The 19,090-nt window shown below is 36.9% G+C and overlaps 3 protein-coding genes across 5 annotated transcripts; all 3 read right to left on the bottom strand.

The window, feature by feature from the left end:
• Positions 1 to 941: 941 nt before the first annotated feature.
• On the bottom strand, positions 942 to 5,144 carry LOC106920302 (pregnancy-specific beta-1-glycoprotein 1-like). Of its 2 annotated transcripts, none has more exons than XM_088009615.1 (8): positions 5,005 to 5,144; positions 4,289 to 4,627; positions 3,880 to 4,137; positions 2,415 to 2,741; positions 2,008 to 2,265; positions 1,811 to 1,915; positions 1,612 to 1,713; positions 942 to 1,505 (listed from the first exon to the last, which is right to left on the bottom strand). In XM_088009615.1, the coding sequence occupies exons 1-8, from the start codon at positions 5,051 to 5,053 to the stop codon at positions 1,321 to 1,323; spliced, it is 1,623 nt and encodes a 540-aa protein (XP_087865741.1). In that variant the 5' UTR covers positions 5,054 to 5,144; the 3' UTR covers positions 942 to 1,320. The 2 variants fall into 2 exon arrangements, with proteins under 2 accessions (XP_087865741.1, XP_014846714.2); XM_014991228.2 differs by having other exon boundaries at positions 4,289 to 4,630; positions 5,005 to 5,141.
• Positions 5,145 to 7,294: 2,150 nt separating this feature from the next.
• Positions 7,295 to 10,643, bottom strand: LOC148157099 (uncharacterized). Of its 2 annotated transcripts, none has more exons than XR_015764480.1 (5): positions 10,342 to 10,506; positions 9,894 to 10,241; positions 9,015 to 9,109; positions 7,737 to 8,897; positions 7,295 to 7,670 (listed from the first exon to the last, which is right to left on the bottom strand). XR_015764480.1 is itself a non-coding variant. In XM_088009613.1 (5 exons), exons 2-5 carry the CDS (start codon positions 10,385 to 10,387, stop codon positions 8,859 to 8,861), a joined length of 528 nt encoding a protein of 175 aa, XP_087865739.1. In that variant the 5' UTR covers positions 10,388 to 10,429; positions 10,514 to 10,643; the 3' UTR covers positions 7,295 to 8,858. The 2 variants fall into 2 exon arrangements, 1 of the variants encoding a protein (XP_087865739.1); XM_088009613.1 differs by adding an exon at positions 10,514 to 10,643 and having other exon boundaries at positions 7,295 to 8,897; positions 10,342 to 10,429.
• Positions 10,644 to 14,900: 4,257 nt separating this feature from the next.
• Positions 14,901 to 18,527, bottom strand: LOC148157098 (uncharacterized). Its single transcript, XM_088009612.1, has 4 exons — positions 18,034 to 18,527; positions 17,616 to 17,960; positions 17,096 to 17,209; positions 14,901 to 15,579 (listed from the first exon to the last, which is right to left on the bottom strand). Exons 1-4 carry the CDS (start codon positions 18,077 to 18,079, stop codon positions 15,560 to 15,562), a joined length of 525 nt encoding a protein of 174 aa, XP_087865738.1. The 5' UTR covers positions 18,080 to 18,527; the 3' UTR covers positions 14,901 to 15,559.
• Between the last annotated feature and the right edge of the window lie 563 nt (positions 18,528 to 19,090).

Here is a 19,090-nt window from a genome sequence, read left to right as displayed (position 1 = left end):
TACTAACTAAGTTAGTATTTTTATGGCTAACAACTCACTTTACAGTTTTTTTGTTCTCTGTGCTCACATGTAATACATTTAATATGGGGAGAGAGCTAAATAAGAGGACTTGAATTACATGACTCCAGACTCGACTTTTATAGAAAGTATTTATAATTTCAATGAGTCTTTGTTTTGATATTCTTAAAAATGAATTTAAACACATTTTAGCCTAAAAGAAAAATACTTACTGGTGTGTTTTTGCTCAGTTTCAGGTCCTTTGTGGTTTTTTGATTTCAGTTACCTCTGTGGCATACCAAAAGCCATATCTAAGCCTTGATATTAAGAAACAATGATGTAATTGCACAAAATAATCTTAGAGGAAGCAAAAGCTCTATGCTAACTTTTCTGAACATTTCTGCTTTTGAAAAGAGCCTCGTGGGTTAAAAATAATGGCATAGTTTATGTTAACTGTGTTCCTTAGTGATTCTCATCAATGCAACAAATCCAAACAAATTGCATTTGAAGCTATAGCCAGCGATCAATGGTGGAGCTCAGAAGTGTTCCCGGTTCACCGCGCAGCAATAAAAACTGTCAACCACTAGCTCTCTGACCAGCCATTAGAGCTGTTTTGCATCAATCCTTGTGCACGGTGCTCCAACTCAACAAATTTATTAATTTTTTTACGCTTCCAGGCACAAGTAGAAAATACCCCAGTAAACTGTAGACCCTGTGGTGAACTTCACCCTTTGTCTGAGTAACTTTTTGGGGCTTAGAGTTAGACTTAATGATCTCCTTAAGTATTTGTACACATTAGTTTCACATGGTGTATAATTACTAACCATTTTGCTGTTTTCACTTGGACAAAGACAGTGGATCAGTAGGCTGTCTGCCTCTTTTCTGTCTTACAAGTTCACAACATGGGCCAGTTTTTGTTTTAAAAATAAAAAACAGAGCAAGAATTTAATTGTGTTTTTTTTATTTCTTTACTTGCACAACAAACTTTATACAATATTTAAATTAGACAGTCCATGTAGTCACTTTTTTGTAGGGATTTTTAAATACATGTAGAACATAAAAATGATCCCGATGTTTGCCCTGTTACAAGAACGGCATAAAACTTTAAAAGGTTTTGGCACAGACTTTATGGTCTAGAAAATGTCTTAGTGTGTTTTCAGCTTAGGCGAACCCCAGAAGTTAAGAAAAGTAAAACAAGCATCAACCTTAAGTGTGTTCTGAAAAGTAAACCACATTAATTGAACGTTTGAGACATCCTTACTTTGTCCCATCCACCTGATGTCAATAATGCATATTTGGTAAAGGAGACCCCAGGAACCCAGGTCACCTAACTTTACGGACTTGTGCATAGATAGGGGCTACTGCAGCTACCTCCGACTGCTGAGGAAGCTCTGAAAGTGTCTCTTGTTTGACCTCCACTTCTTCTTCCATGCTTTCCTCCGTTTGCCTCTCCTGTTGTGCCACAATCCTGACTTCAGCATAGATAGGTTCGCTGTTGTCTTTCTCCACTGCAAAATGTCAGAAAGGCATTGTTCAGGTAAACACACTATTTTTTTTTCTGTTCAACAAGAAATATAAATTACAAAAGCATTAAGTACGAAATCAGGTCAGTACCTTGGAAAGTATGTTTTTTCTTATGGGCGCAGATGAATCCTATTCCAACAGCTAAGAGAAATAGCAGTGCTAAGAAGACACTGGCCAATACTCCTAACATGTCTGTTTGAGAAGCAAAGAAATTAGCAAACATAGATCTTTACAGTCACAGTTTGATTAGTGGTGTGTTTCTAGGGGACACAACATGTAGCTGCCTTACCTTCAACACTGTATGCAACGGCGTCAACACAAAGGGTGTTACCTTCTGCCAACACCCACTCGGATATCTGCGTCTCATTGTAAGTGCAGTTAATGAAAATGTACCCTGGGAGAAAGCAAACAATGTATGATTGTGATTGTGCCACTGTTAAATTAGTGAAGCAGTTTTTTTTTGTAGTTTTTAATCTTGTCATTTACCACATGTAGATATGGTTTTCTCTGTTGAGAGAGAGCTGATCCGATTCCAGACTGAGCAGACCAGACGTCCCGAGATATTCTGCCTCAGAACAATGACGTCAGTCTCATTACTTCCTGAGAAGAGCTCAGAGTCTGTCAGTGTGCGTCCATCCAGAGTCCAGTTGTATTGCAGACTATCACCTGCGTCTGGGTGACAGGACACCTTCATCTGACCCTGAGACAAACACTTAGGGACCAGCTTGATGGAGGACACAGGAGCTGAAAGAGAAACATTTGATTTATTTCCAGAAATTTGCAGATTTGCAGAAGAAGCACATATGTGGAAAATGCTAAGAAAACTACTAAGATGTTAGATGGAGATCTGTCATTGTGACAGATCTTCTTCCATATGGAGAAAAATCATTTACCTTCAACAATCAGCTGAAGATTCTTCTCTTCTATTTTTCGTCCATCTGAATCGAACGTTTCCAAAGTGTAGCTACCGCTGTCTGCTCTGCAGAGATTCATGATGCTGAACGTACCATACAGGGGAATAAAGATATTTCTGCCCTCAATGTCATTTGGAGCAAAATTGTTCCATCTCCCTCTTAGGATTGTTGATGTTTTATTTTTCCATTCATATTTGGGTGTTTGTGAAGTGTTGTTCATCAGTTGAATGACCACGGCTCCTCCCAAAGCTCCATAACACTTTGCTTTGTCTTCTTGGATGCTACATTGAGTTTCATGAGTCTTATCTGGAAAAATTAGACAGACAACCTTAAAAGTAAAAAAAAGTCATGCCTAAGACTCCGCAAACTAAATTCAAAAGAAAAACCTTAGAAATGATTTCCAAGAACTCAGATTAGATTATTTTGAGACATGATCTCAGTGGTGTCACACAGTGAAGGTGTCAGGAACTGGAACTAATCTGGTTCCACAGAAAATGAGCCTGATAAAAAATAAAAAATAAAAATCTGACTCGTTAAAAGAATTTAAGAAAAAAATGTGTCAGATTTTCATTTGACATCGTTTCTTGAGAGCAGCGTACAATTCTTTCTACTTCACCAGTATGTGAAGACATTAAAATTTGTTGCTGCTACACAACAGAGTATGACAAAAAAATAAATAATCCAGTAGCATACCTACTTTTGAACGATCACCTTTTGCATGTTTTACATTACATTTTTTGACTTTGCTCTGCTTTGCACTTGCATCTGATGAATTTGTTTGAAAGACAACCTTTTGTGTCAGCATTTGTGGCTTGTGTGATTGTGTTGTGACCTATCTGTTCTGATAGGTTGTGGTATTTATTCTTGCAAATTAGAGGTCAGCCTAGGTTTTATGTGCCTTTAAATAAAACATTAAAAAACCCGTCCTCTGGTAGATGGCCTACTTTATCTACGTGTACGTGCTTGGTTATAGGAACATTTATTTTAAACTTCAAGCAGTTTAAAAGACTTTGACACTGGTTAACACATGCTTTTTTATGTTAAAGATCATTCTGTGGGGAAGCGAAGCTTTCAGCCACATAGGTCACACCATCCATCAGTGTTAGCACCATTGCACCAACTATGCTCAGAGAAACTGCAAAACATCCACCACTAGAGAGACAGTGAACCACAATCCCATTGCTGATCTAACTAATGTCTAAAAATAATAATTATGGTAAGTGTGAAATTGTGAATTATGCTTTACTTAAGCACCAAAACGAGTAAATCAAAGGTTTGATGCCCAGAGTGGACAATGCAGATGCACTCTAATACATGAATAATGTTAAAACTTTACTCCACCAAGTATGTTTAGATGATGCATACATGCACAAATGCGTACTCTCAAGTTTAAATTGGGAAGTCTATGTATGTATAAAACAAAACTCATCTACGGTTGACGAACCTTCACAAAGAGATATCCTCCTTTCTTCTGAGACACGGCTGATCTTGTTCCAAACCGAGCAGGTCAGGTATCCTGACATGTTTTGTTTCAGAATAATGATGTTATTCACAGGATTTCTGTTCACGATCTCTGTGTCTCCGGTTGGTTGTCCATTCAGAAACCAGGAGTACTGAGGACTGTCCCCACCCTCAGAGAGACAGGACACCTTTAACAACTGAGCCACACACTCCGAGATCATACGCACAGACGACACAGGGGCTGAAAAATGCATATAGATACAAACACTGAAATTAGAACAGGAATAATATGTTTTTATATTTTTTTCAGAATGTTATATGCCTAAGAGAAGCCCATATTATAAACAATAATTACCTAAACGAAATATGGTTATTTAAAAACACAAATTTACCCTGAACATGCAGCTGTAGAGTCCTATTCTCTTTTCTTTTCCCATCTGAACCAAAAATCTCAAGCGTATATTTACCACCGTCGCTTCTGTTCAGGTTATTGATCTTGAATGTTCCGTTATTAAGAATAAAGACATATCTGCTGCTTAAGGCATTGGAAATAATCACATTGCTTCTGACAAAAAGAATAATTTGGGTTGATTCATTCGTCATTGATGCTTCCTTGTTCAAAGTGAATCTGTGTTTTTCTGAGGTTTCGTCCATCAGCTTGAAGGCCACAGTTCCTCCCAAAGCGCCATAGCACTGAGCTCCCTTCTGTCTGGCATCACAGTAGGTTTCAGCTGCTGAAGATTAAAAAAAAAAGGTACAAAGAAGAAAAGCTTTTACCCTTTAGTTACTACAGAATCAAAAACAAAGCGAGCTCATTGGAGCATTTGTGTGGGAAACCAGTTTGCTGAAGCAAGCCCACGGTTTCCAGAACTCTTCTTGTGTGAACATAAAGCAAAGCAGAGGATGTTTTTCACTTATGGCTGAGCTACATTGGTAAAAGACAAATGATAAGTGATATTTAAAGCCCAAAACATTGCTTTAAACATGTCACTCATCAGCATCAGTTACAAATCAATGTCTTCAGTCATTTCCTTCAGGCAAAAGTTTCTTCAAATGTAGTAACTTGCTTTTTGCAATGAAATAAATTAATAAAACTTGAAAAACTTACCATGTGACACTTCCAGGAGCACAATCAACAGTCCAACCACAGCTTTCATGTCTCCCCAGGAGCTGCCACTCTGCTCTGTGCAGGTGAACTACCCAGAATGGTGTAAAATGGTTCCTGTTAGTAATCAGCCTGAGAACAGAAGCCGTGGGCGCACAGATGAAAAAGGAAATGATGAGAGCGTGGTCACTTCTCAACCAAAGACGGAACACCTCCCCCCAGCCAATAGTACTGTTTTGTTATGGTAGTACTAAGAAAACCGAGACTTTCTCATGTCTCTGTGGCCACAGACAGTGTTTTTGCGTCATAAACGTGACTGCCTTGCCGAAGCAGTTTGCATTAGATTGACGAGGCTCAAGATAAAAATATTGAGGCATCTTCACCTTGCCCATGGTTTTAGCTTCTTGAATCACAGCAAGAATCTTTTGAGATTGAACCTCAGCTGAGACCTTCCTGAGCGATGGTGCCATCTACTTCTCACAAATCAAAACATATATGTTAGCCTATTTACTAAAATCCCCTTATGTTTGAGAGTCTGCATGCTTGGTTTGTGTCACTGTAATGAACTCGAGACCTATTCACGTCCTGACGGCAATAGAGAAGAGTGGTCGCCATCTTGTGCAGAGTAAACAATGGATGACTATTCTTTTAATTTGGGTTTTGACCTGTTTTAGACATGTTTCCCCCAGAAACCTGTGGCAGTATAACTAATTTAACAATCCATTAAAAAGGGGTGAACAATTACAACAAGGACAAGCGTGATGTTCAGAAAGTTTTCCATATTTGTTCTTATCCTGTTGAGAAGTACAAGGGTACTAAAGTTCACTTCAACCATCGAGAGGAGGGAAGTGGGCACCGGTCTCGATCAGAGGACCAGGGGGACAAATGGATAAATGTAGTTACCAAGTCACTTAATATCTTGTAAGGTAACAGCAACACAGTGCCATCACATGCTGACTTCATTTCTCTTTCTCTCTCTCTCCAGTTTAGTGTTTTAAGCTACATTTTGTTGGACTTCCTGTGATTTAAAAAAAAAAGACAACCATGCAGCTCTTGTTGTTCCCACTAGATGTCCTCATTGCTCACTTTAGACTCCGTGAACATCCGCTCTGCACGAGTAAAAAACCCAATTGTTTCCATTCGCCAACTCATCCTCCCAGTACATCCGCTCAGTGGTTTCATCACGGTCCATTTCTCTGTTTCCCTTCATCTTATTTGGTTTTCTCTTCTTTTAGCTTGGTTATGTTCACTTTTAACATTGTGTATTATTTTAAAATCAAAAAATTAAAAAGTCCAGTCTTCAGGGCATCTGGATGCATAATAACAATATTCCTCAAAGAACTACGATGTAAAGTTTCCACATCACCAAGTAAATAAAATTTTCCGAAGCATCTAAATCAGGCATGAGATGATTTTTATTTTAGGTTAAGAAATCAACCAATCCAACAAGACTCCAGAGCTAAAGATCACAAAGCCAGTCATGATTTAAATGTCATCATGGATTCAACATTGAATTTTAACAACCAAATATAACCTTTAATATCAACTTTAAAAAAATAAACTTTTTCTTTGCAAAACAGGGCACAGAAAACTGGTGCATGCTTTTAATTTGACTGTCAAAGTCCCAGTTATCTTCAGTAAAATTGTAAACAGTCCTTAAATCACTTGAAAATACAGAATTTCAAATCTTGGTCTTTAAAGCACTGAAGAGTCTTCACCCTAAAAACATGTCAGAGTATCGTGTCAGATATGAACCACGTGCACGCCTCCCTACGATCAGTTCTTAACAAGAGGGGCCAGCTTTTGTTTTTTAAGCCCCTGAGCTTTGAAAATTTGAGATGTGCAGAAACTGTTTGCTTCTGTAAATCAAAACATGCTTTTCTTTTGGCATTTCCATAAAGGCTATTTGTCATTTAAATGCTACGATGTCTTAGCTTTTTATTTGTTTAGATTGTAATTTTGTCATTTCATTTTCAATGTGTATTTTTTGTCTCTGATCTATTTGATTTGCCTTTAGGTCACCATGCAGTTGCAACATTGGAACTTTATTCTAAACTCTTGCTGCAGTATTTTAGCTGGTTAACACCACACTTTTAGAAGACATTTAATTTGAGAAAAAATTGCAGCTGGACCAACATCACAGATATTTGACAACAAGAAGGTAAGGAGGGTCCCAACAGACGAGAAGATGACAGTCTTTAATTTAGTGTGCGTGCTTAACGTAGATCTATAGGAGTCAGATCCATTTGCAGCCGTCATTATATGTGGAAGAAAAACACTTAAGGCAGCCAACTCATGCAGAATATTTGCCATGTTTTTATTTCCCAACACTAACAGTCTTACAAGGACAGAAGACAGAAATTAAAATGAACTACAACAAACAAATAATATCAAAATGAAACAGAAAGAAAATTACCAAAAATTCACAAAAGTTACAGAAATTACCACAGGATGACTCAACCTCTAATAGTATACCCAGTAAAGTGTTGTTTTAAAATGGTACAGATTGAAAGCTCCATGTGTTGGTTACGACAAATGATAAAAGAAAAGCTTGAGGTTATTTTGACATGAGCTGACAGAAGTGAAACAAAGTAAACGTGTCAACACACAGGACTTTTTTCCCCTCTTTTTAACTTTTCTTTCTGTCTCTTGTTCCTCTCAGGCACTGTCTGGCTGTTTCACATTCACAATTATTCTAATTATTGTAGATCCACAATAATTAGTTTCACATTCACAATTATTCTAATTATTGTAGATCCACAATAATGTTTGACCAGTCAGTGTGTAGTGGGAGAAAGAAAGCGCCACAACATAAAATCAAATACATTCACAAACCCTGATCTTTCCAAATCCCATTGCATAGTTTTTGGAAACACCTGGGTGCTAGTGCGATGAGAAAATCAGGTTGAAAATCAGGTTGACTGTTAAAAAAGTCAACATCCAAACTAAAGTTGGACATAAAAACTTAGCTAATGAAACTTTAGGCCACTTGCTCAACTGCAAAATGAGGAGAGGAAAACCACCACAATACAGACTGTGACTTGTGTTATGAGGAATTAAACCACAACAAACTAGCTAGGTTTTAGTTCTACAGATTGCTTTGTTAATGTATGCAATATGCAAAAAAAATCAGATTGTTTTGTGATCAGGACTAAGCGATTGCTTCTGACACTGCGTCTTACTAAAGTTAAACTTTGAAATTAAACAGGGAACATTCTGGAACAAGATACAATAAACACGCTATTTACAACAATTGATGCTGAAGGGCGTATTTAATTTCACCAGTGTGTTGATTTGAAGTGATTTAGGCCAGCAAGTTAAGAATCAATAAAATAGAAACAAAGGTGTGGAGAAAAATAAGCTAATGTTTAGGTTTCAGGTCAGTTCCTGATTATAGATAAAGCAGCTCATGTGGGTTACTATAAGGGGTGTTTGAGGATGTGCACGACTTAGTTTCACTGCCTTTAAACTTTGACCTGACCAGTGAAGCTCAGCAGCTGGTTCAGACAAACAGTGGCAAACCAGTTTTTAAAATTTGGATTGTTGGATTTAATCTAATTTATTGATTCTACCCTCAATGTCAGACTTAAACAGGATTGCAGATCTGGGATGGAAACTATCTTACAGATTCCTGAAACTGAGTTTGTGTGGCAAAGGTTCAGAGTTTGTTGATTGAGATGCAACAAAGTTTCTTTATTAAATAAAGCAGCTCAGTAAATTGTAAGTATTGGAACACCGTTAGAGCCAGGTATTTCTGAGAAAAAACTTTCTTAAGACGGTAAAAACCCAGTTTGGGAGTGGTTTTTAAGAGTCCTCTGGTCTGTGTCCATTTCTGATGGTTGGTGTGGTTGAGATTGTCAATAATCGTAGTCATAGGTTTTGTCCTTTGTCTTTGCCTGAAGAAAAAGACATTTTTTATTTTATTTTTTTTTATTTTTACACAAGACGAAAAGAAGTTCCCAAAACATTTACTGGAATTGAATGATGTCGATGTCGGGTGCTTTAGGTGCTACCTTCAATCTGCAACAGATGCAGCAAATTATCAGCACGATCAGGAGGAGGGCGCCAAGCGCCACAATGCAGGGCACCAGGATAGGATAAATGTTTGCTGAGAAAGTAAAGCACAATAAAAAACATGTTAGGTATTGTATAGCATTGGTGACCTAACATAAATCCACCATAGTGCCACAGATTATTTTGTTGTTCAACTAACACTAAGAAAGTTTGCTGTGACTTTTCTAACAGATTATTAATTAACCAGGACATTTTTATTTAAATGAGAACTTCTGACTGGGTGTCTTAATATAAACAGTGTTAACAGGAAACACTATTTACAAATTTAGATGTAGCAGATATGCTAATTACAAGTTATTTACCAGCATTTTCTTTGCAAGACCTTGGCACACATTGATAGGTAAACTTGAAGTGTTTCATTTGAGATGCTAAATTAAGTTCTGAGATCAGAAACGGTGAACTTAAAACATGAATTACTTCATTTCTCATCCAACATTTTGAAACATTTACTGGAGGAGTGAGCTTGCACAACGCTCATTGCAGGGTTAGGGACGTTCACCCTCAGCTAAATAAACCAAAATTATCCAGTGGCTTCAACTCAAACTGTCACGTAACTGAAAAAAATAAAAAAGCAGAGCTACACGCCCAGAGTAACATCTGCTGCAAGTATCTGTTAAACCAGAGCCAGTTCCTGGGACTGAACCACACCTAACCACCACAAGTTTCACAACTTTGATTAATCCTGACAAAAGCTACAAACTTCTACCAAGTCTGAACAAGTAGAGGTTAAAACATTACTAGAAAATTACTAGAAAAGAAAATGTATTCTAAATTGCAAGAAAAGGCAGAGAAACAAGACTTGAGAAATGTGAACTTGCCTTTAACTTGAAGGTTGAATTCGATGCCTGTTAGATATTTCCCATTATTATCATGTCCCTCCACCACATATCGACCTGCATCATCATAGGCCACTCCGACAATCTTGAGTGTTCCTGTGTCGACTGAGAATTCTGTTCTGTTTTTGTATGCATCAGCTACCTGCACTTTATCTTTCTTCAGAGAAAATATTTCAGAACGATTTGTTTCAGCATAAACCTTGAAGCATTTTATCTTGTAGCCGGTTGCATTGGTCAATAACTTGATGTTGACAGATCCTCCGACAACAGGAGAGCACGGAGATTTAGTCTGGATGGCATCACATTTAGTGTCGGGGGGTGGAAGAAATGCTGTGAAAAGACGCATTTAAATAGCATGTAAATTATCTGGCATCACTGACATTACATCATGCTTTTGTTTATTTGTAATTATTGATGTTCTGTATCTTACCATGACTTCCTGCAGCCAATACAAGAAGAAGAATAAATTGCTCCATGCTGCTGCTCCTTTGTTATGTGGTTTAACCTCTTAGAAAAACCTGAGATGTGACAAACACACAGAGGTAGAATAATGCTATCAACCTTCCATGAAGCTCAGCTGTCAGACTGTGCCAGATACTCACAGGAACTACAAAAAGGTGGGGTGTTGCTGATATTTACAACACGGAAGGAAATGAATTCTTAACGGTCTCACTTCTTGAAAAGTAAAAAAAGTAAAAGAAAAAAGAAGCTGTTGGCCTCATGTCATTGCTACATGGTCTTGAGAAAATATGTCTTGCATGTGACAAAGTCTCTCTTTCCTCTTTACATATTACATCATACATATTATTGAACCTGGAGCCACCCGGGTGACAATATTTTAACCGCATGTTGCCAATCCGTCTCGGATTTTCATTTTGTGTACTTACTCTACGAAAAAGAGGAAGAAAGACAAAGGAAGCTTTAGAGATATGACAAGATGAGATGCTTGTAATGTAGTAAAATATGCACAATCTTACTGTGGGAAACAAGTAGACTTCTGGGTGCATGTCAGTGCCAGCCTAACATTTAAGCCTGTGGCTTTTACTGTTCTACCTGCTTACGTATTGTGCCGCAGTTGGCTGCAGCACAAGACAAGCTGAATTTTTATTTTGCAGCATTTACCTTGAGCTCATGCAATGTGGCATTAACCTTAAAGGTGAACAACTCCTCAAATTACATGGAGGTGCGATTAACTAATTGGATCCGTTAAAATAAAGAAAACAAATATATCCCACAGCATGACGCTGCCACCACCATGTTTCACAGTGGGTATGGTGTGTTTCGTCAGAGAAATACTAGGTCAAAGTTTTCCCCCACTTAGTTTTAAAGGTTTGCCAGACATCTCATTAGAGCGCCTCAAACTTGTATGCATGCTGTCTTCTCTACACTCTCTGTGGCAAACAGGACTTCTTTCAACAATTGCTTTTCTTGTCCCACTTTACTATGTTGTATGAGTTTTAGAATACACAACTATTAAGGCTTTTCTCTCTTGCACAAACCTTTCCTAAAAAGGTTTGTGCAAATTATTATGTCTGGGTAGATTCGCCACAATCTTTACCCTGACATGTTTGTTGTGTTCCCTCATTTTCATGATGTTTTTTGTTTACTAATGTTCTGTAAAGATCAAATGTAGCATACTCGGATAAAACTACACAACTATTTACTAATACGGTTGCTATTGAAAGCAATAGGCTGGTATAGATTTTCAAAAGGGGCATCAAAGTAACTGAGGCTAATGCGTGCCACGCTATACAATTTTGAAAATCGTGCATCTCCTCTTGTCTGCTCTGGGTTAATTTGCCTCTTAAATCCAAATAAATGGCATTGACATTTAAGGCACTGCAGTTCACAGCAGATGTGTGGAAAGATAAAAGCACAAACACACAGGCAGCTTAGAAACCTTTGAGCAGAGTGAGAGAGAGCGTGTGGTCTGATGGTGGTTGGGGTTGGGGTAAATGGCGAAGGCATGCAGTCACAGGTTGGAGAAATGGCGAAGGCATGCAATCAGAGGTTGGAGAGTGTGGGTAGGTGAGGTAGGGTTGCTTTTATTTCACATTATAATGTTTAGTAGCACAGTAAAACAAGTGAAAATAGCTGTAGAAGCTACATTACGGTTAACTTTGACATTACGTGACATTGTTGAGTTGAATATCTTTATCCACTTACTAACAATGTAAAAAATACTCACATAATTTTAGGTTTGATATATTTGTCCTTGAGGCAGTTTTGAGATTGAAAAATCATTGATCTGACTTTTCTTATTTGCTTGGGGAGTGATGGCTTCTTCCTCTGTGAGTGGCCTTTTTGTCCATGTTGGTGCAGTGGTTCAGCCACGTAAATTTCTGTTTAAGTAGAAATATATTTTTAAAGAATGTTGGATGGGTTCCTGCTGTTTAACATTTAATATGGAACAAAAAGTACTGAGGTGGGGGAGGCTTATTACTGGATGTTACCAAGGTGCTTATACTTGTATATCCATGCCCAGACAAATGGCACCTTCAGAGCTCTGGAAGTTTTATTCAAGAATGAACCAGATTTTTGGTGGTCTAGTATTCTCTGGACCACCAATTTCTTTTGATTTTTTTCCATGATCTGACACAAGAAAACAGTGTGTGTGGGGAGACCTATACATAGGGCATCACAGATCTGCACATAAAGTGATGTTACACTGTCACCTGAAAGAGGAATACCTTAGAAAAACTTTAAGCGAAAAAGGAACCTCTGAATGTTGGCAGAGTCTTTGAGGAACTGAAGAAAAACAAAAGTACTGTCGGCACCAGAGTGAGTGTAGATTAGTATTGTCTGCCCTTGCTCCAATTGAGGCCTAAGTGCTTCTTGTCTTTAGGCCTGAACTTGGAGCCGAGGAGATTCTCCAGCATCTCCATCAGAAAATGTTTGCAGATAGAAACTGGAAAAAAAAAAAAAAAAAAGATGTTGCAATGCGTGTGGCACAGAGTGATTTGAAGCCTCATCAGCAGAGGAACTGTTTTGGTTCTGGACAACCACTTTCTGTCGGATTGAGGAACATTTTTGCGTGACAGGACAAATGTTACAAAACTTTATTTTGTCCTATGCTGACATTCAAATTATTACACAATTTGACAATAAAAAGTGACAATGAGAAACAGGACATAAAGTCAAACATTCTGCTTTCATTTTATAATTTATCATACAGTTTAGAAATATACTATTTTATGTAGCGGAGAATGCATAGTTTGCAGAATGCCCACAGTTTCAATACTTAACTTTTGGTTGGGGATTATTTTGTTTTAACAGAATGCATGTAATCTGCCATCCTTTGATATTAGCACATGTTTGCATTACTCTTTAGAGAGTGATGCAAAAATGAAAGAGGTTTTCATTTTTACTGACCATAAAGGCTTAAAAATAGACTGTGTGACTGTGGGTTGAAACTGGCAATGTGGCCACAGTTTCAACAACCTCTATGTTTTTTCTTTTTTCTTTTTTTTTCATTTGCAAGCATCCGTCTGTTTGCTGTTGTTATTAAAGCTTTAGCTTTGAGTGTAAATAAGAAAAATCCTTCAGCAGACATGAAGCATGCCTTTTATTATCACCAGGACGCAGCTGCTGGCAATGCAGCCATTCAGGACCTTTATATATTTTTTTTAAGTGCTTTAATCAAGATTATATATTTTCAGTCACATGTTGGAGGGTTATTCCAAGTGTGATGAAGATTCATTTGTGTCCGAGTGAGGAGGTAAGGTCACATGTGTGAGTTTCTGCAAACCAGCAGAGGGAAACCTTCCTCCAACTAGTGAGTCATGATGTTTTATTTTAAAACCAAAGTTATCTGTCAGAAAATCTGACTCTTTGTACAAGATGAATGCCTTTCTTTTCGCATTGAAGACACAGGAGTGTTTTTGTGTCTGTGTTTTTCACTCTTAAACAAACTTTGTATTTATGTTTATGGCTTTATGTGCGTTATGAGAATGTTTTTGAAAAATTCACTCTATTTTTTTTTTTTTTTCTAACAAAAACATAAAATTAAAGTGGATATATGAATTGTTTATACTTGTTTTCTTATGCATTTGTTATTTTTGGTGAAGGAGACGGCCTTGGTGGCATTACATTGGATGACTTCAGTAGTTTCTCACCAAGGTTATGCTTTTCTACTTTAGTAAGTTGATCTACAGGGCCTCGCCTAAGTATTCATATTATTTAAGCTTTTACGTTACAATCCCGATGATTTGTATTTAATGCACAGACAAAGCAACACATAATTGTGAAGTGGAAAGAAAAAGATAAGTTTTCTACCTGTTTTTACAAATAGCAAAAATGTAACGTGTGTATTCAACCCCATTTACTTTGATAATTCTTGTTAACTCTTGTGCAACTAATCCTTCTGATGTCATCTAAACCGAGGGCACCTGTGTGTGATTTCATTACATGTCACATAAGGACAATAAAGTGAATTTTATTTACTGCAAAACATGGTGGCAGCTGCATCACACTGTGGGTAACGATTCAATGAACAGGAACGAAAAAGCTGGTAACAGATGATGCAGCGAAGCAGAGGATTGAGGAAGTTTACTGAATATTTTTGACCTTTTCTGACATACAGCAAGACACTTCATGTGCTTCTCAGATTCAAAAGTAACACAGTGTCAAGTAACTCATTGTCAAGTGAAAGTATGTAAATGTAATGCAAATGACAATAATAAGTAAGTCCAGTAATACACTGAAGGCTTTGCAACAACTGAAAGCTGTGTGAACAGTTTTAGCTCATCAACAAAGCATCAGTTTATTTCTTGAGGTTAAAAGCCTTTTCAATAAGATTTATAAGAAAGCAAGTGGGTAGTATTCAGTAAAGTAATAAACCAATTTGTTTTACTGCTCATTGGGGGAAAACTGTACAGGTAACTAGTGCCCAAGGAAAAATTGCTGAAATTTCAGAAAATACTTTGAATTTTCTATGATTGACTTTTAATCAAACCTTCTATAAAACAATAAAAACAAAGAATAACTCTCTGAAACGAAGCATTTCTCATGTATTAGGCAAATCGTCATAAAAACAAAGAATAAGGAACAGTCACCACTTCTGAAAATGCCCCTTAAAATAAGCCTCTTGGTACTTTCACTATGATGCATTATGTGTTGTTCAACATACTTCTTGATTAATCCCATCCTGTTTAGTTAAAAACTCAATAGCATGTAAAAAATTTTGAATTACCGTATATAAATCACTTCACTCTGCTTTGCAATTACAAATGATGTCTTTATTATTTCTGAATGCAAATTAATAAAATAAAATGTGAGAAATCAAATAATTGTCTGTGCAAATTCAAAACTAAAAATGAACAAGCAGCAGTTGTTTGAAATAAAACAAGAAAATCACGTTTGAGGAAGAGGAGTACATTAATAAAGAGTTGCACAATAACATTTTTATCAGCGATCTTAAAAGCACATCACGACGCAAAATAGTTAGACTTGATCAAAAATTAGTTGCATTAAATTATCAGACTTAATCATGTTTTTTTTTATCTATATTTAGGCAACGCCTCCATCAGCTGCCAAGAGTTCAAACAATAGTTGATTTTGGTTTCCTTTGGTTAACAAAAACAATCTCTTGAGGATCTGAATAAGGTCCAGGTCATGAATGTTGACATTTATTATGATGGTCCCAGTTTTCAGTGTAACGTCTGATAACCTGCAGAAATTAGAAAAAAATGATAAAACAAAATAATGATTAGTTAAAGAAGAAACTTCACATTTGTCACAACATTTCAGAGTTAAAAAAGTAAAGCTATTAATGGACTTTCCTCTGTGGTCACAAAGAATGAAAGCAGTTTAGGTCAAAAGTTTAAAAGTCAAACCATGATGGGGTGTTAATGAAGAAAACTCTTTCTCTGTAATATTATATTCACAGATAATGAATAGAGTGAACTTTTCACTTCAACATATCAACTGACAGAAACGAGCCTAAAAAATGCAAGATGCTTTCCCTGCCAGCATCTTGCACCCTGCTGTTATGTGCTGGACTGTCTCAGAGGCCTCCTTGCACAACCTACACCTTGGGTCTTGTCTGGTGTGGTAGATCTGAGCCTCTATTGCTCTGGTGTTTAGGGCCTGTTCCTGTGCAGCCAGGATGAGGGCCTCTGTGCTGTCCTTGAGTCCAGCTTTCTCCAGCCATTGGTAGGATTTCCTGATATCAGCCACTTCAGTTATTTGTCTGTGGTACATCCCATGTAGGGGCTTGTCCTCCCATGATGGTTCCTCCAGCACCTCGTCCTCTGTTCCCCATTGTCTGAGACATTCGCTGAGCTATATATTTGGCAATAAGTAAAAGGCTAAGCAAAAATCTCAAAGACTTTGGGAAAATATTTTGTGGACTTCTGAGAAAAACCTGGAGGTTTTTGAAAGGAGTTTGTTCCATTACATCTGACCTACAACTAATATATCAGAAAATGACCACCACAGCTACAGCCAAACATGGTTGAGTGATATTATAGGATTGACACACTGCTGTAGGATCTGGACAACTTGTATTATTTCTGCTCTGAAATAGAGAATCCAACAGGAGAATGTCCAGCCGTCGGACATTCTCCTGACTTCTTAAACTCAGGTTGACTTAAGAGGAAGGACAATAATCCACAGCACACCAGCGAGACCACTTCCTAATGGCTACGAAATCGAAAACAAAAATGTTGTTAAAGTCAACTGAGAAGCTGTGGGATGATCACGAAGAGGCACTGCAATGTAAATGTGGGTGAATTAAAACACCCACATCAAGTTTCTCCACTAAATGGTGAATTGTAATTTTAACATTTATAAAGTTTCATTCCAGGAAATGATCTAAGATATATTTTTAAAAATGTAAAAAGTCACTGGCATTTATTGTAAATCCTTGAAGGTCATCGTTATCGCCAAGGGCGTCCTAAGCAGGAAATAATGGTTACTTTCCAGGGTCAAGAAGTTTTGAATCATTTTGCCTTAAGAAATAAAATAACCTTTGGAAAACAAAATCAATCTTCACAGCACTGTATGGATTTAAAAACCCAGCATGTCTTCATCTTGTCAAGCTGTGTTAATGGCTTCAAAATATTCACGAAACTGAAGACGGCCATTACCATCCAAACACAACTGAACACAACTTTACCAAACGTAGAGCGTCTCATTTGTAATGCTTGCAACAACGAGCAGATGTCACTTTTATTAAACATTACCTGTCCTTCTGCAGGGCTTCCTCTTCCAAACCACACAGCCAACCACAATCAAAATGAGAACACCCGCCACTGGAAAGATTGATATGCTGATGGATGGAATATTGGATTTTTTCCCTTGAAAAAAAAAAAAATTAAAAATTAAAAAAATAACATGACATTTTGCAAAATTTGTATTAATCTTCACTTTCCTTTAAAGCATTGTAATAAAATGGCAGATGCTTTTGAAAGCTTTTATGAAAAAAAAATAAGAGAAATGTCTTACAATTTTCTTGTGTTTACTAAATGCTGAATTGTGATTTTAAAATCTATAAACTTCTATTCCAGAAAAACATCTAATATTTATATTTAATAAACAGGTTTTAGAGGGACAAGATTAACAAAATAAACTCTTTGTGAAGCCACAGGCATCTTTTTTTTTAAAACATAAAAATGGAAATAAAACAAGAAAAATAAAAGTTTAAAGAAAAGGAAAAAGCAAACTGATCAGATTAAAAAGTTAGAATATATTTCTGAAATTTACCTTTGACATTGAGGGTGAAACTGAACATTTTCACAATCATGCCAACTGGAGTGAAGACTTTAAAGCTGTACTGGCCTGCATCATCCATCTGTACATCAGTGATCTTGAGCGTCCCAGTGTCGATGGAAAACCCGACTCTGTTTCTGTAGGACTCACGTATTTTCACCGTTCCATTCTTCACAATAAACACGTTGAAATGCTCATCGGGGAGATCCTTTGAAAACACCAGCACATAACCAGTGGCATTGGTCATCAGTCTGAGGTACAAAGTCGCTCCAGGAACAGGGTCGCATGAAAAAATGAACAGCCTGGCATCACATCTTGTCTCAGGAGCCACAGATAATGCTGAAAAAGTTGAAGAAAATGTACATGTAGTCATGATTATATTCTTTAGTCTTTGTGATGATGGTTAACTTACCATGGGCTGTCCCGGCTAATATCACGAGAAGAAGTAATTGTTCCATATTGCTCTGTAAGTCACAGTAAACTACTGAAATAGATCAGCAGCAATCTCTGCTGTCCACCTCTACCAGATGCTGACAAATGATAGGGAGGACTCTTATATGTACAAGAAGGAAGTGGACTAAGTTAATGCACTTCTTCTTTTAAACTCAGTATGCGGACGTTGTTGTTAGGTGTACTCCATCACATGTGAAGTAACGTTGTCCCATTCTGTTGATTAAGAATCACAGAAACTAAATCAATAGATAATTTTGCCAAATGCAGAACCAGTTTGGGACTTTATTTGGTGTAAATTGTAATAAATTGCTGCAAAGAAATAATCTTTTTTTACTCATCTACATAATATTATTAAATCATGAAGTATTTCCCACAATAAGTGGTCAAAAATTCTGGTTATTTTTCCTTTCAACTATTATAATTGGACTCCTAATCTTTCAATAAGGTCTTTTTAAACAGCTAAAACACTCTAAAATCTTCCTTTCTTCAGCAACCCCATTTGAATTATGAAGTTCTCATGTTCAAAATAGAAAAAAAGGAGAAGTAAAACACTGTCATCTGAACAAAGACATTTAAATCAGAACATATTTCTATTTTTGATGATGGAAAATTATGTGTAGACATAATTTTGCATGGAACATCTAAAGAAGCTCACATGAATACAAAATAATTAACCAAAAATACTTTAATCATGTTAATTATTATCTTTTACGTAATTATTGTTCTATTTTTCTTGTATCTAGAAGGACAACAAACTTTAAAATAAATATTTTTTACAGTACAAATGTCTCCAAATTCACAACAATACAGCCCACAAAGAGAAGATCCACTAAAGTAAAGCAGCTGATGGTGAGTTTTTATCTGCGCTTTATATGGGCAAAGGAAGATATCTCAGGAACCTAAAATATTTAGGTGGATAAAACTAACACGGTATTAATCTCATGCTGTTTTGTGGCAGTAATGGTCAAAATTGTACTCAAAATGTTGGGGAAACGTATAACAGGAACAGATTTGGA

Source organism: Poecilia mexicana, unplaced genomic scaffold (assembly GCF_051168715.1).
Source record: "Poecilia mexicana isolate PSO_F unplaced genomic scaffold, ASM5116871v1 scaffold_10, whole genome shotgun sequence".
Lineage (NCBI taxonomy): Eukaryota > Metazoa > Chordata > Actinopteri > Cyprinodontiformes > Poeciliidae > Poecilia > Poecilia mexicana.
Note: the sequence above shows the minus strand (reverse complement) of the source record. Positions and strands in the feature narration are given on the sequence as shown.

Coding starts and splice junctions, on each gene's coding strand:
- LOC106920302 (XM_014991228.2), bottom strand. CDS start 5,053: ATGAAAGCTGTGGTTGGACTGTTGATTGTGCTCCTGGAAGTGTCACAT. Junction 4,631..5,004: donor GCTCCTGGAAGTGTCACATG/GTAAGTTTTTCA, acceptor TTTAATCTTCAG/CAGCTGAAACCTACTGTGAT. Junction 1,714..1,810: donor CGTTGCATACAGTGTTGAAG/GTAAGGCAGCTA, acceptor CTTCTCAAACAG/ACATGTTAGGAGTATTGGCC.
- LOC148157098 (XM_088009612.1), bottom strand. CDS start 18,079: ATGGAACAATTACTTCTTCTCGTGATATTAGCCGGGACAGCCCATG. Junction 17,961..18,033: donor ATTAGCCGGGACAGCCCATG/GTAAGTTAACCA, acceptor CAACTTTTTCAG/CATTATCTGTGGCTCCTGAG. Junction 17,210..17,615: donor TTTCACCCTCAATGTCAAAG/GTAAATTTCAGA, acceptor TTTTTTTTCAAG/GGAAAAAATCCAATATTCCA.
- LOC148157099 (XM_088009613.1), bottom strand. CDS start 10,387: ATGGAGCAATTTATTCTTCTTCTTGTATTGGCTGCAGGAAGTCATG. Junction 9,110..9,893: donor ATTCAACCTTCAAGTTAAAG/GCAAGTTCACAT, acceptor TTACTTTCTCAG/CAAACATTTATCCTATCCTG. Junction 8,898..9,014: donor GCATCTGTTGCAGATTGAAG/GTAGCACCTAAA, acceptor CTTTTTCTTCAG/GCAAAGACAAAGGACAAAAC.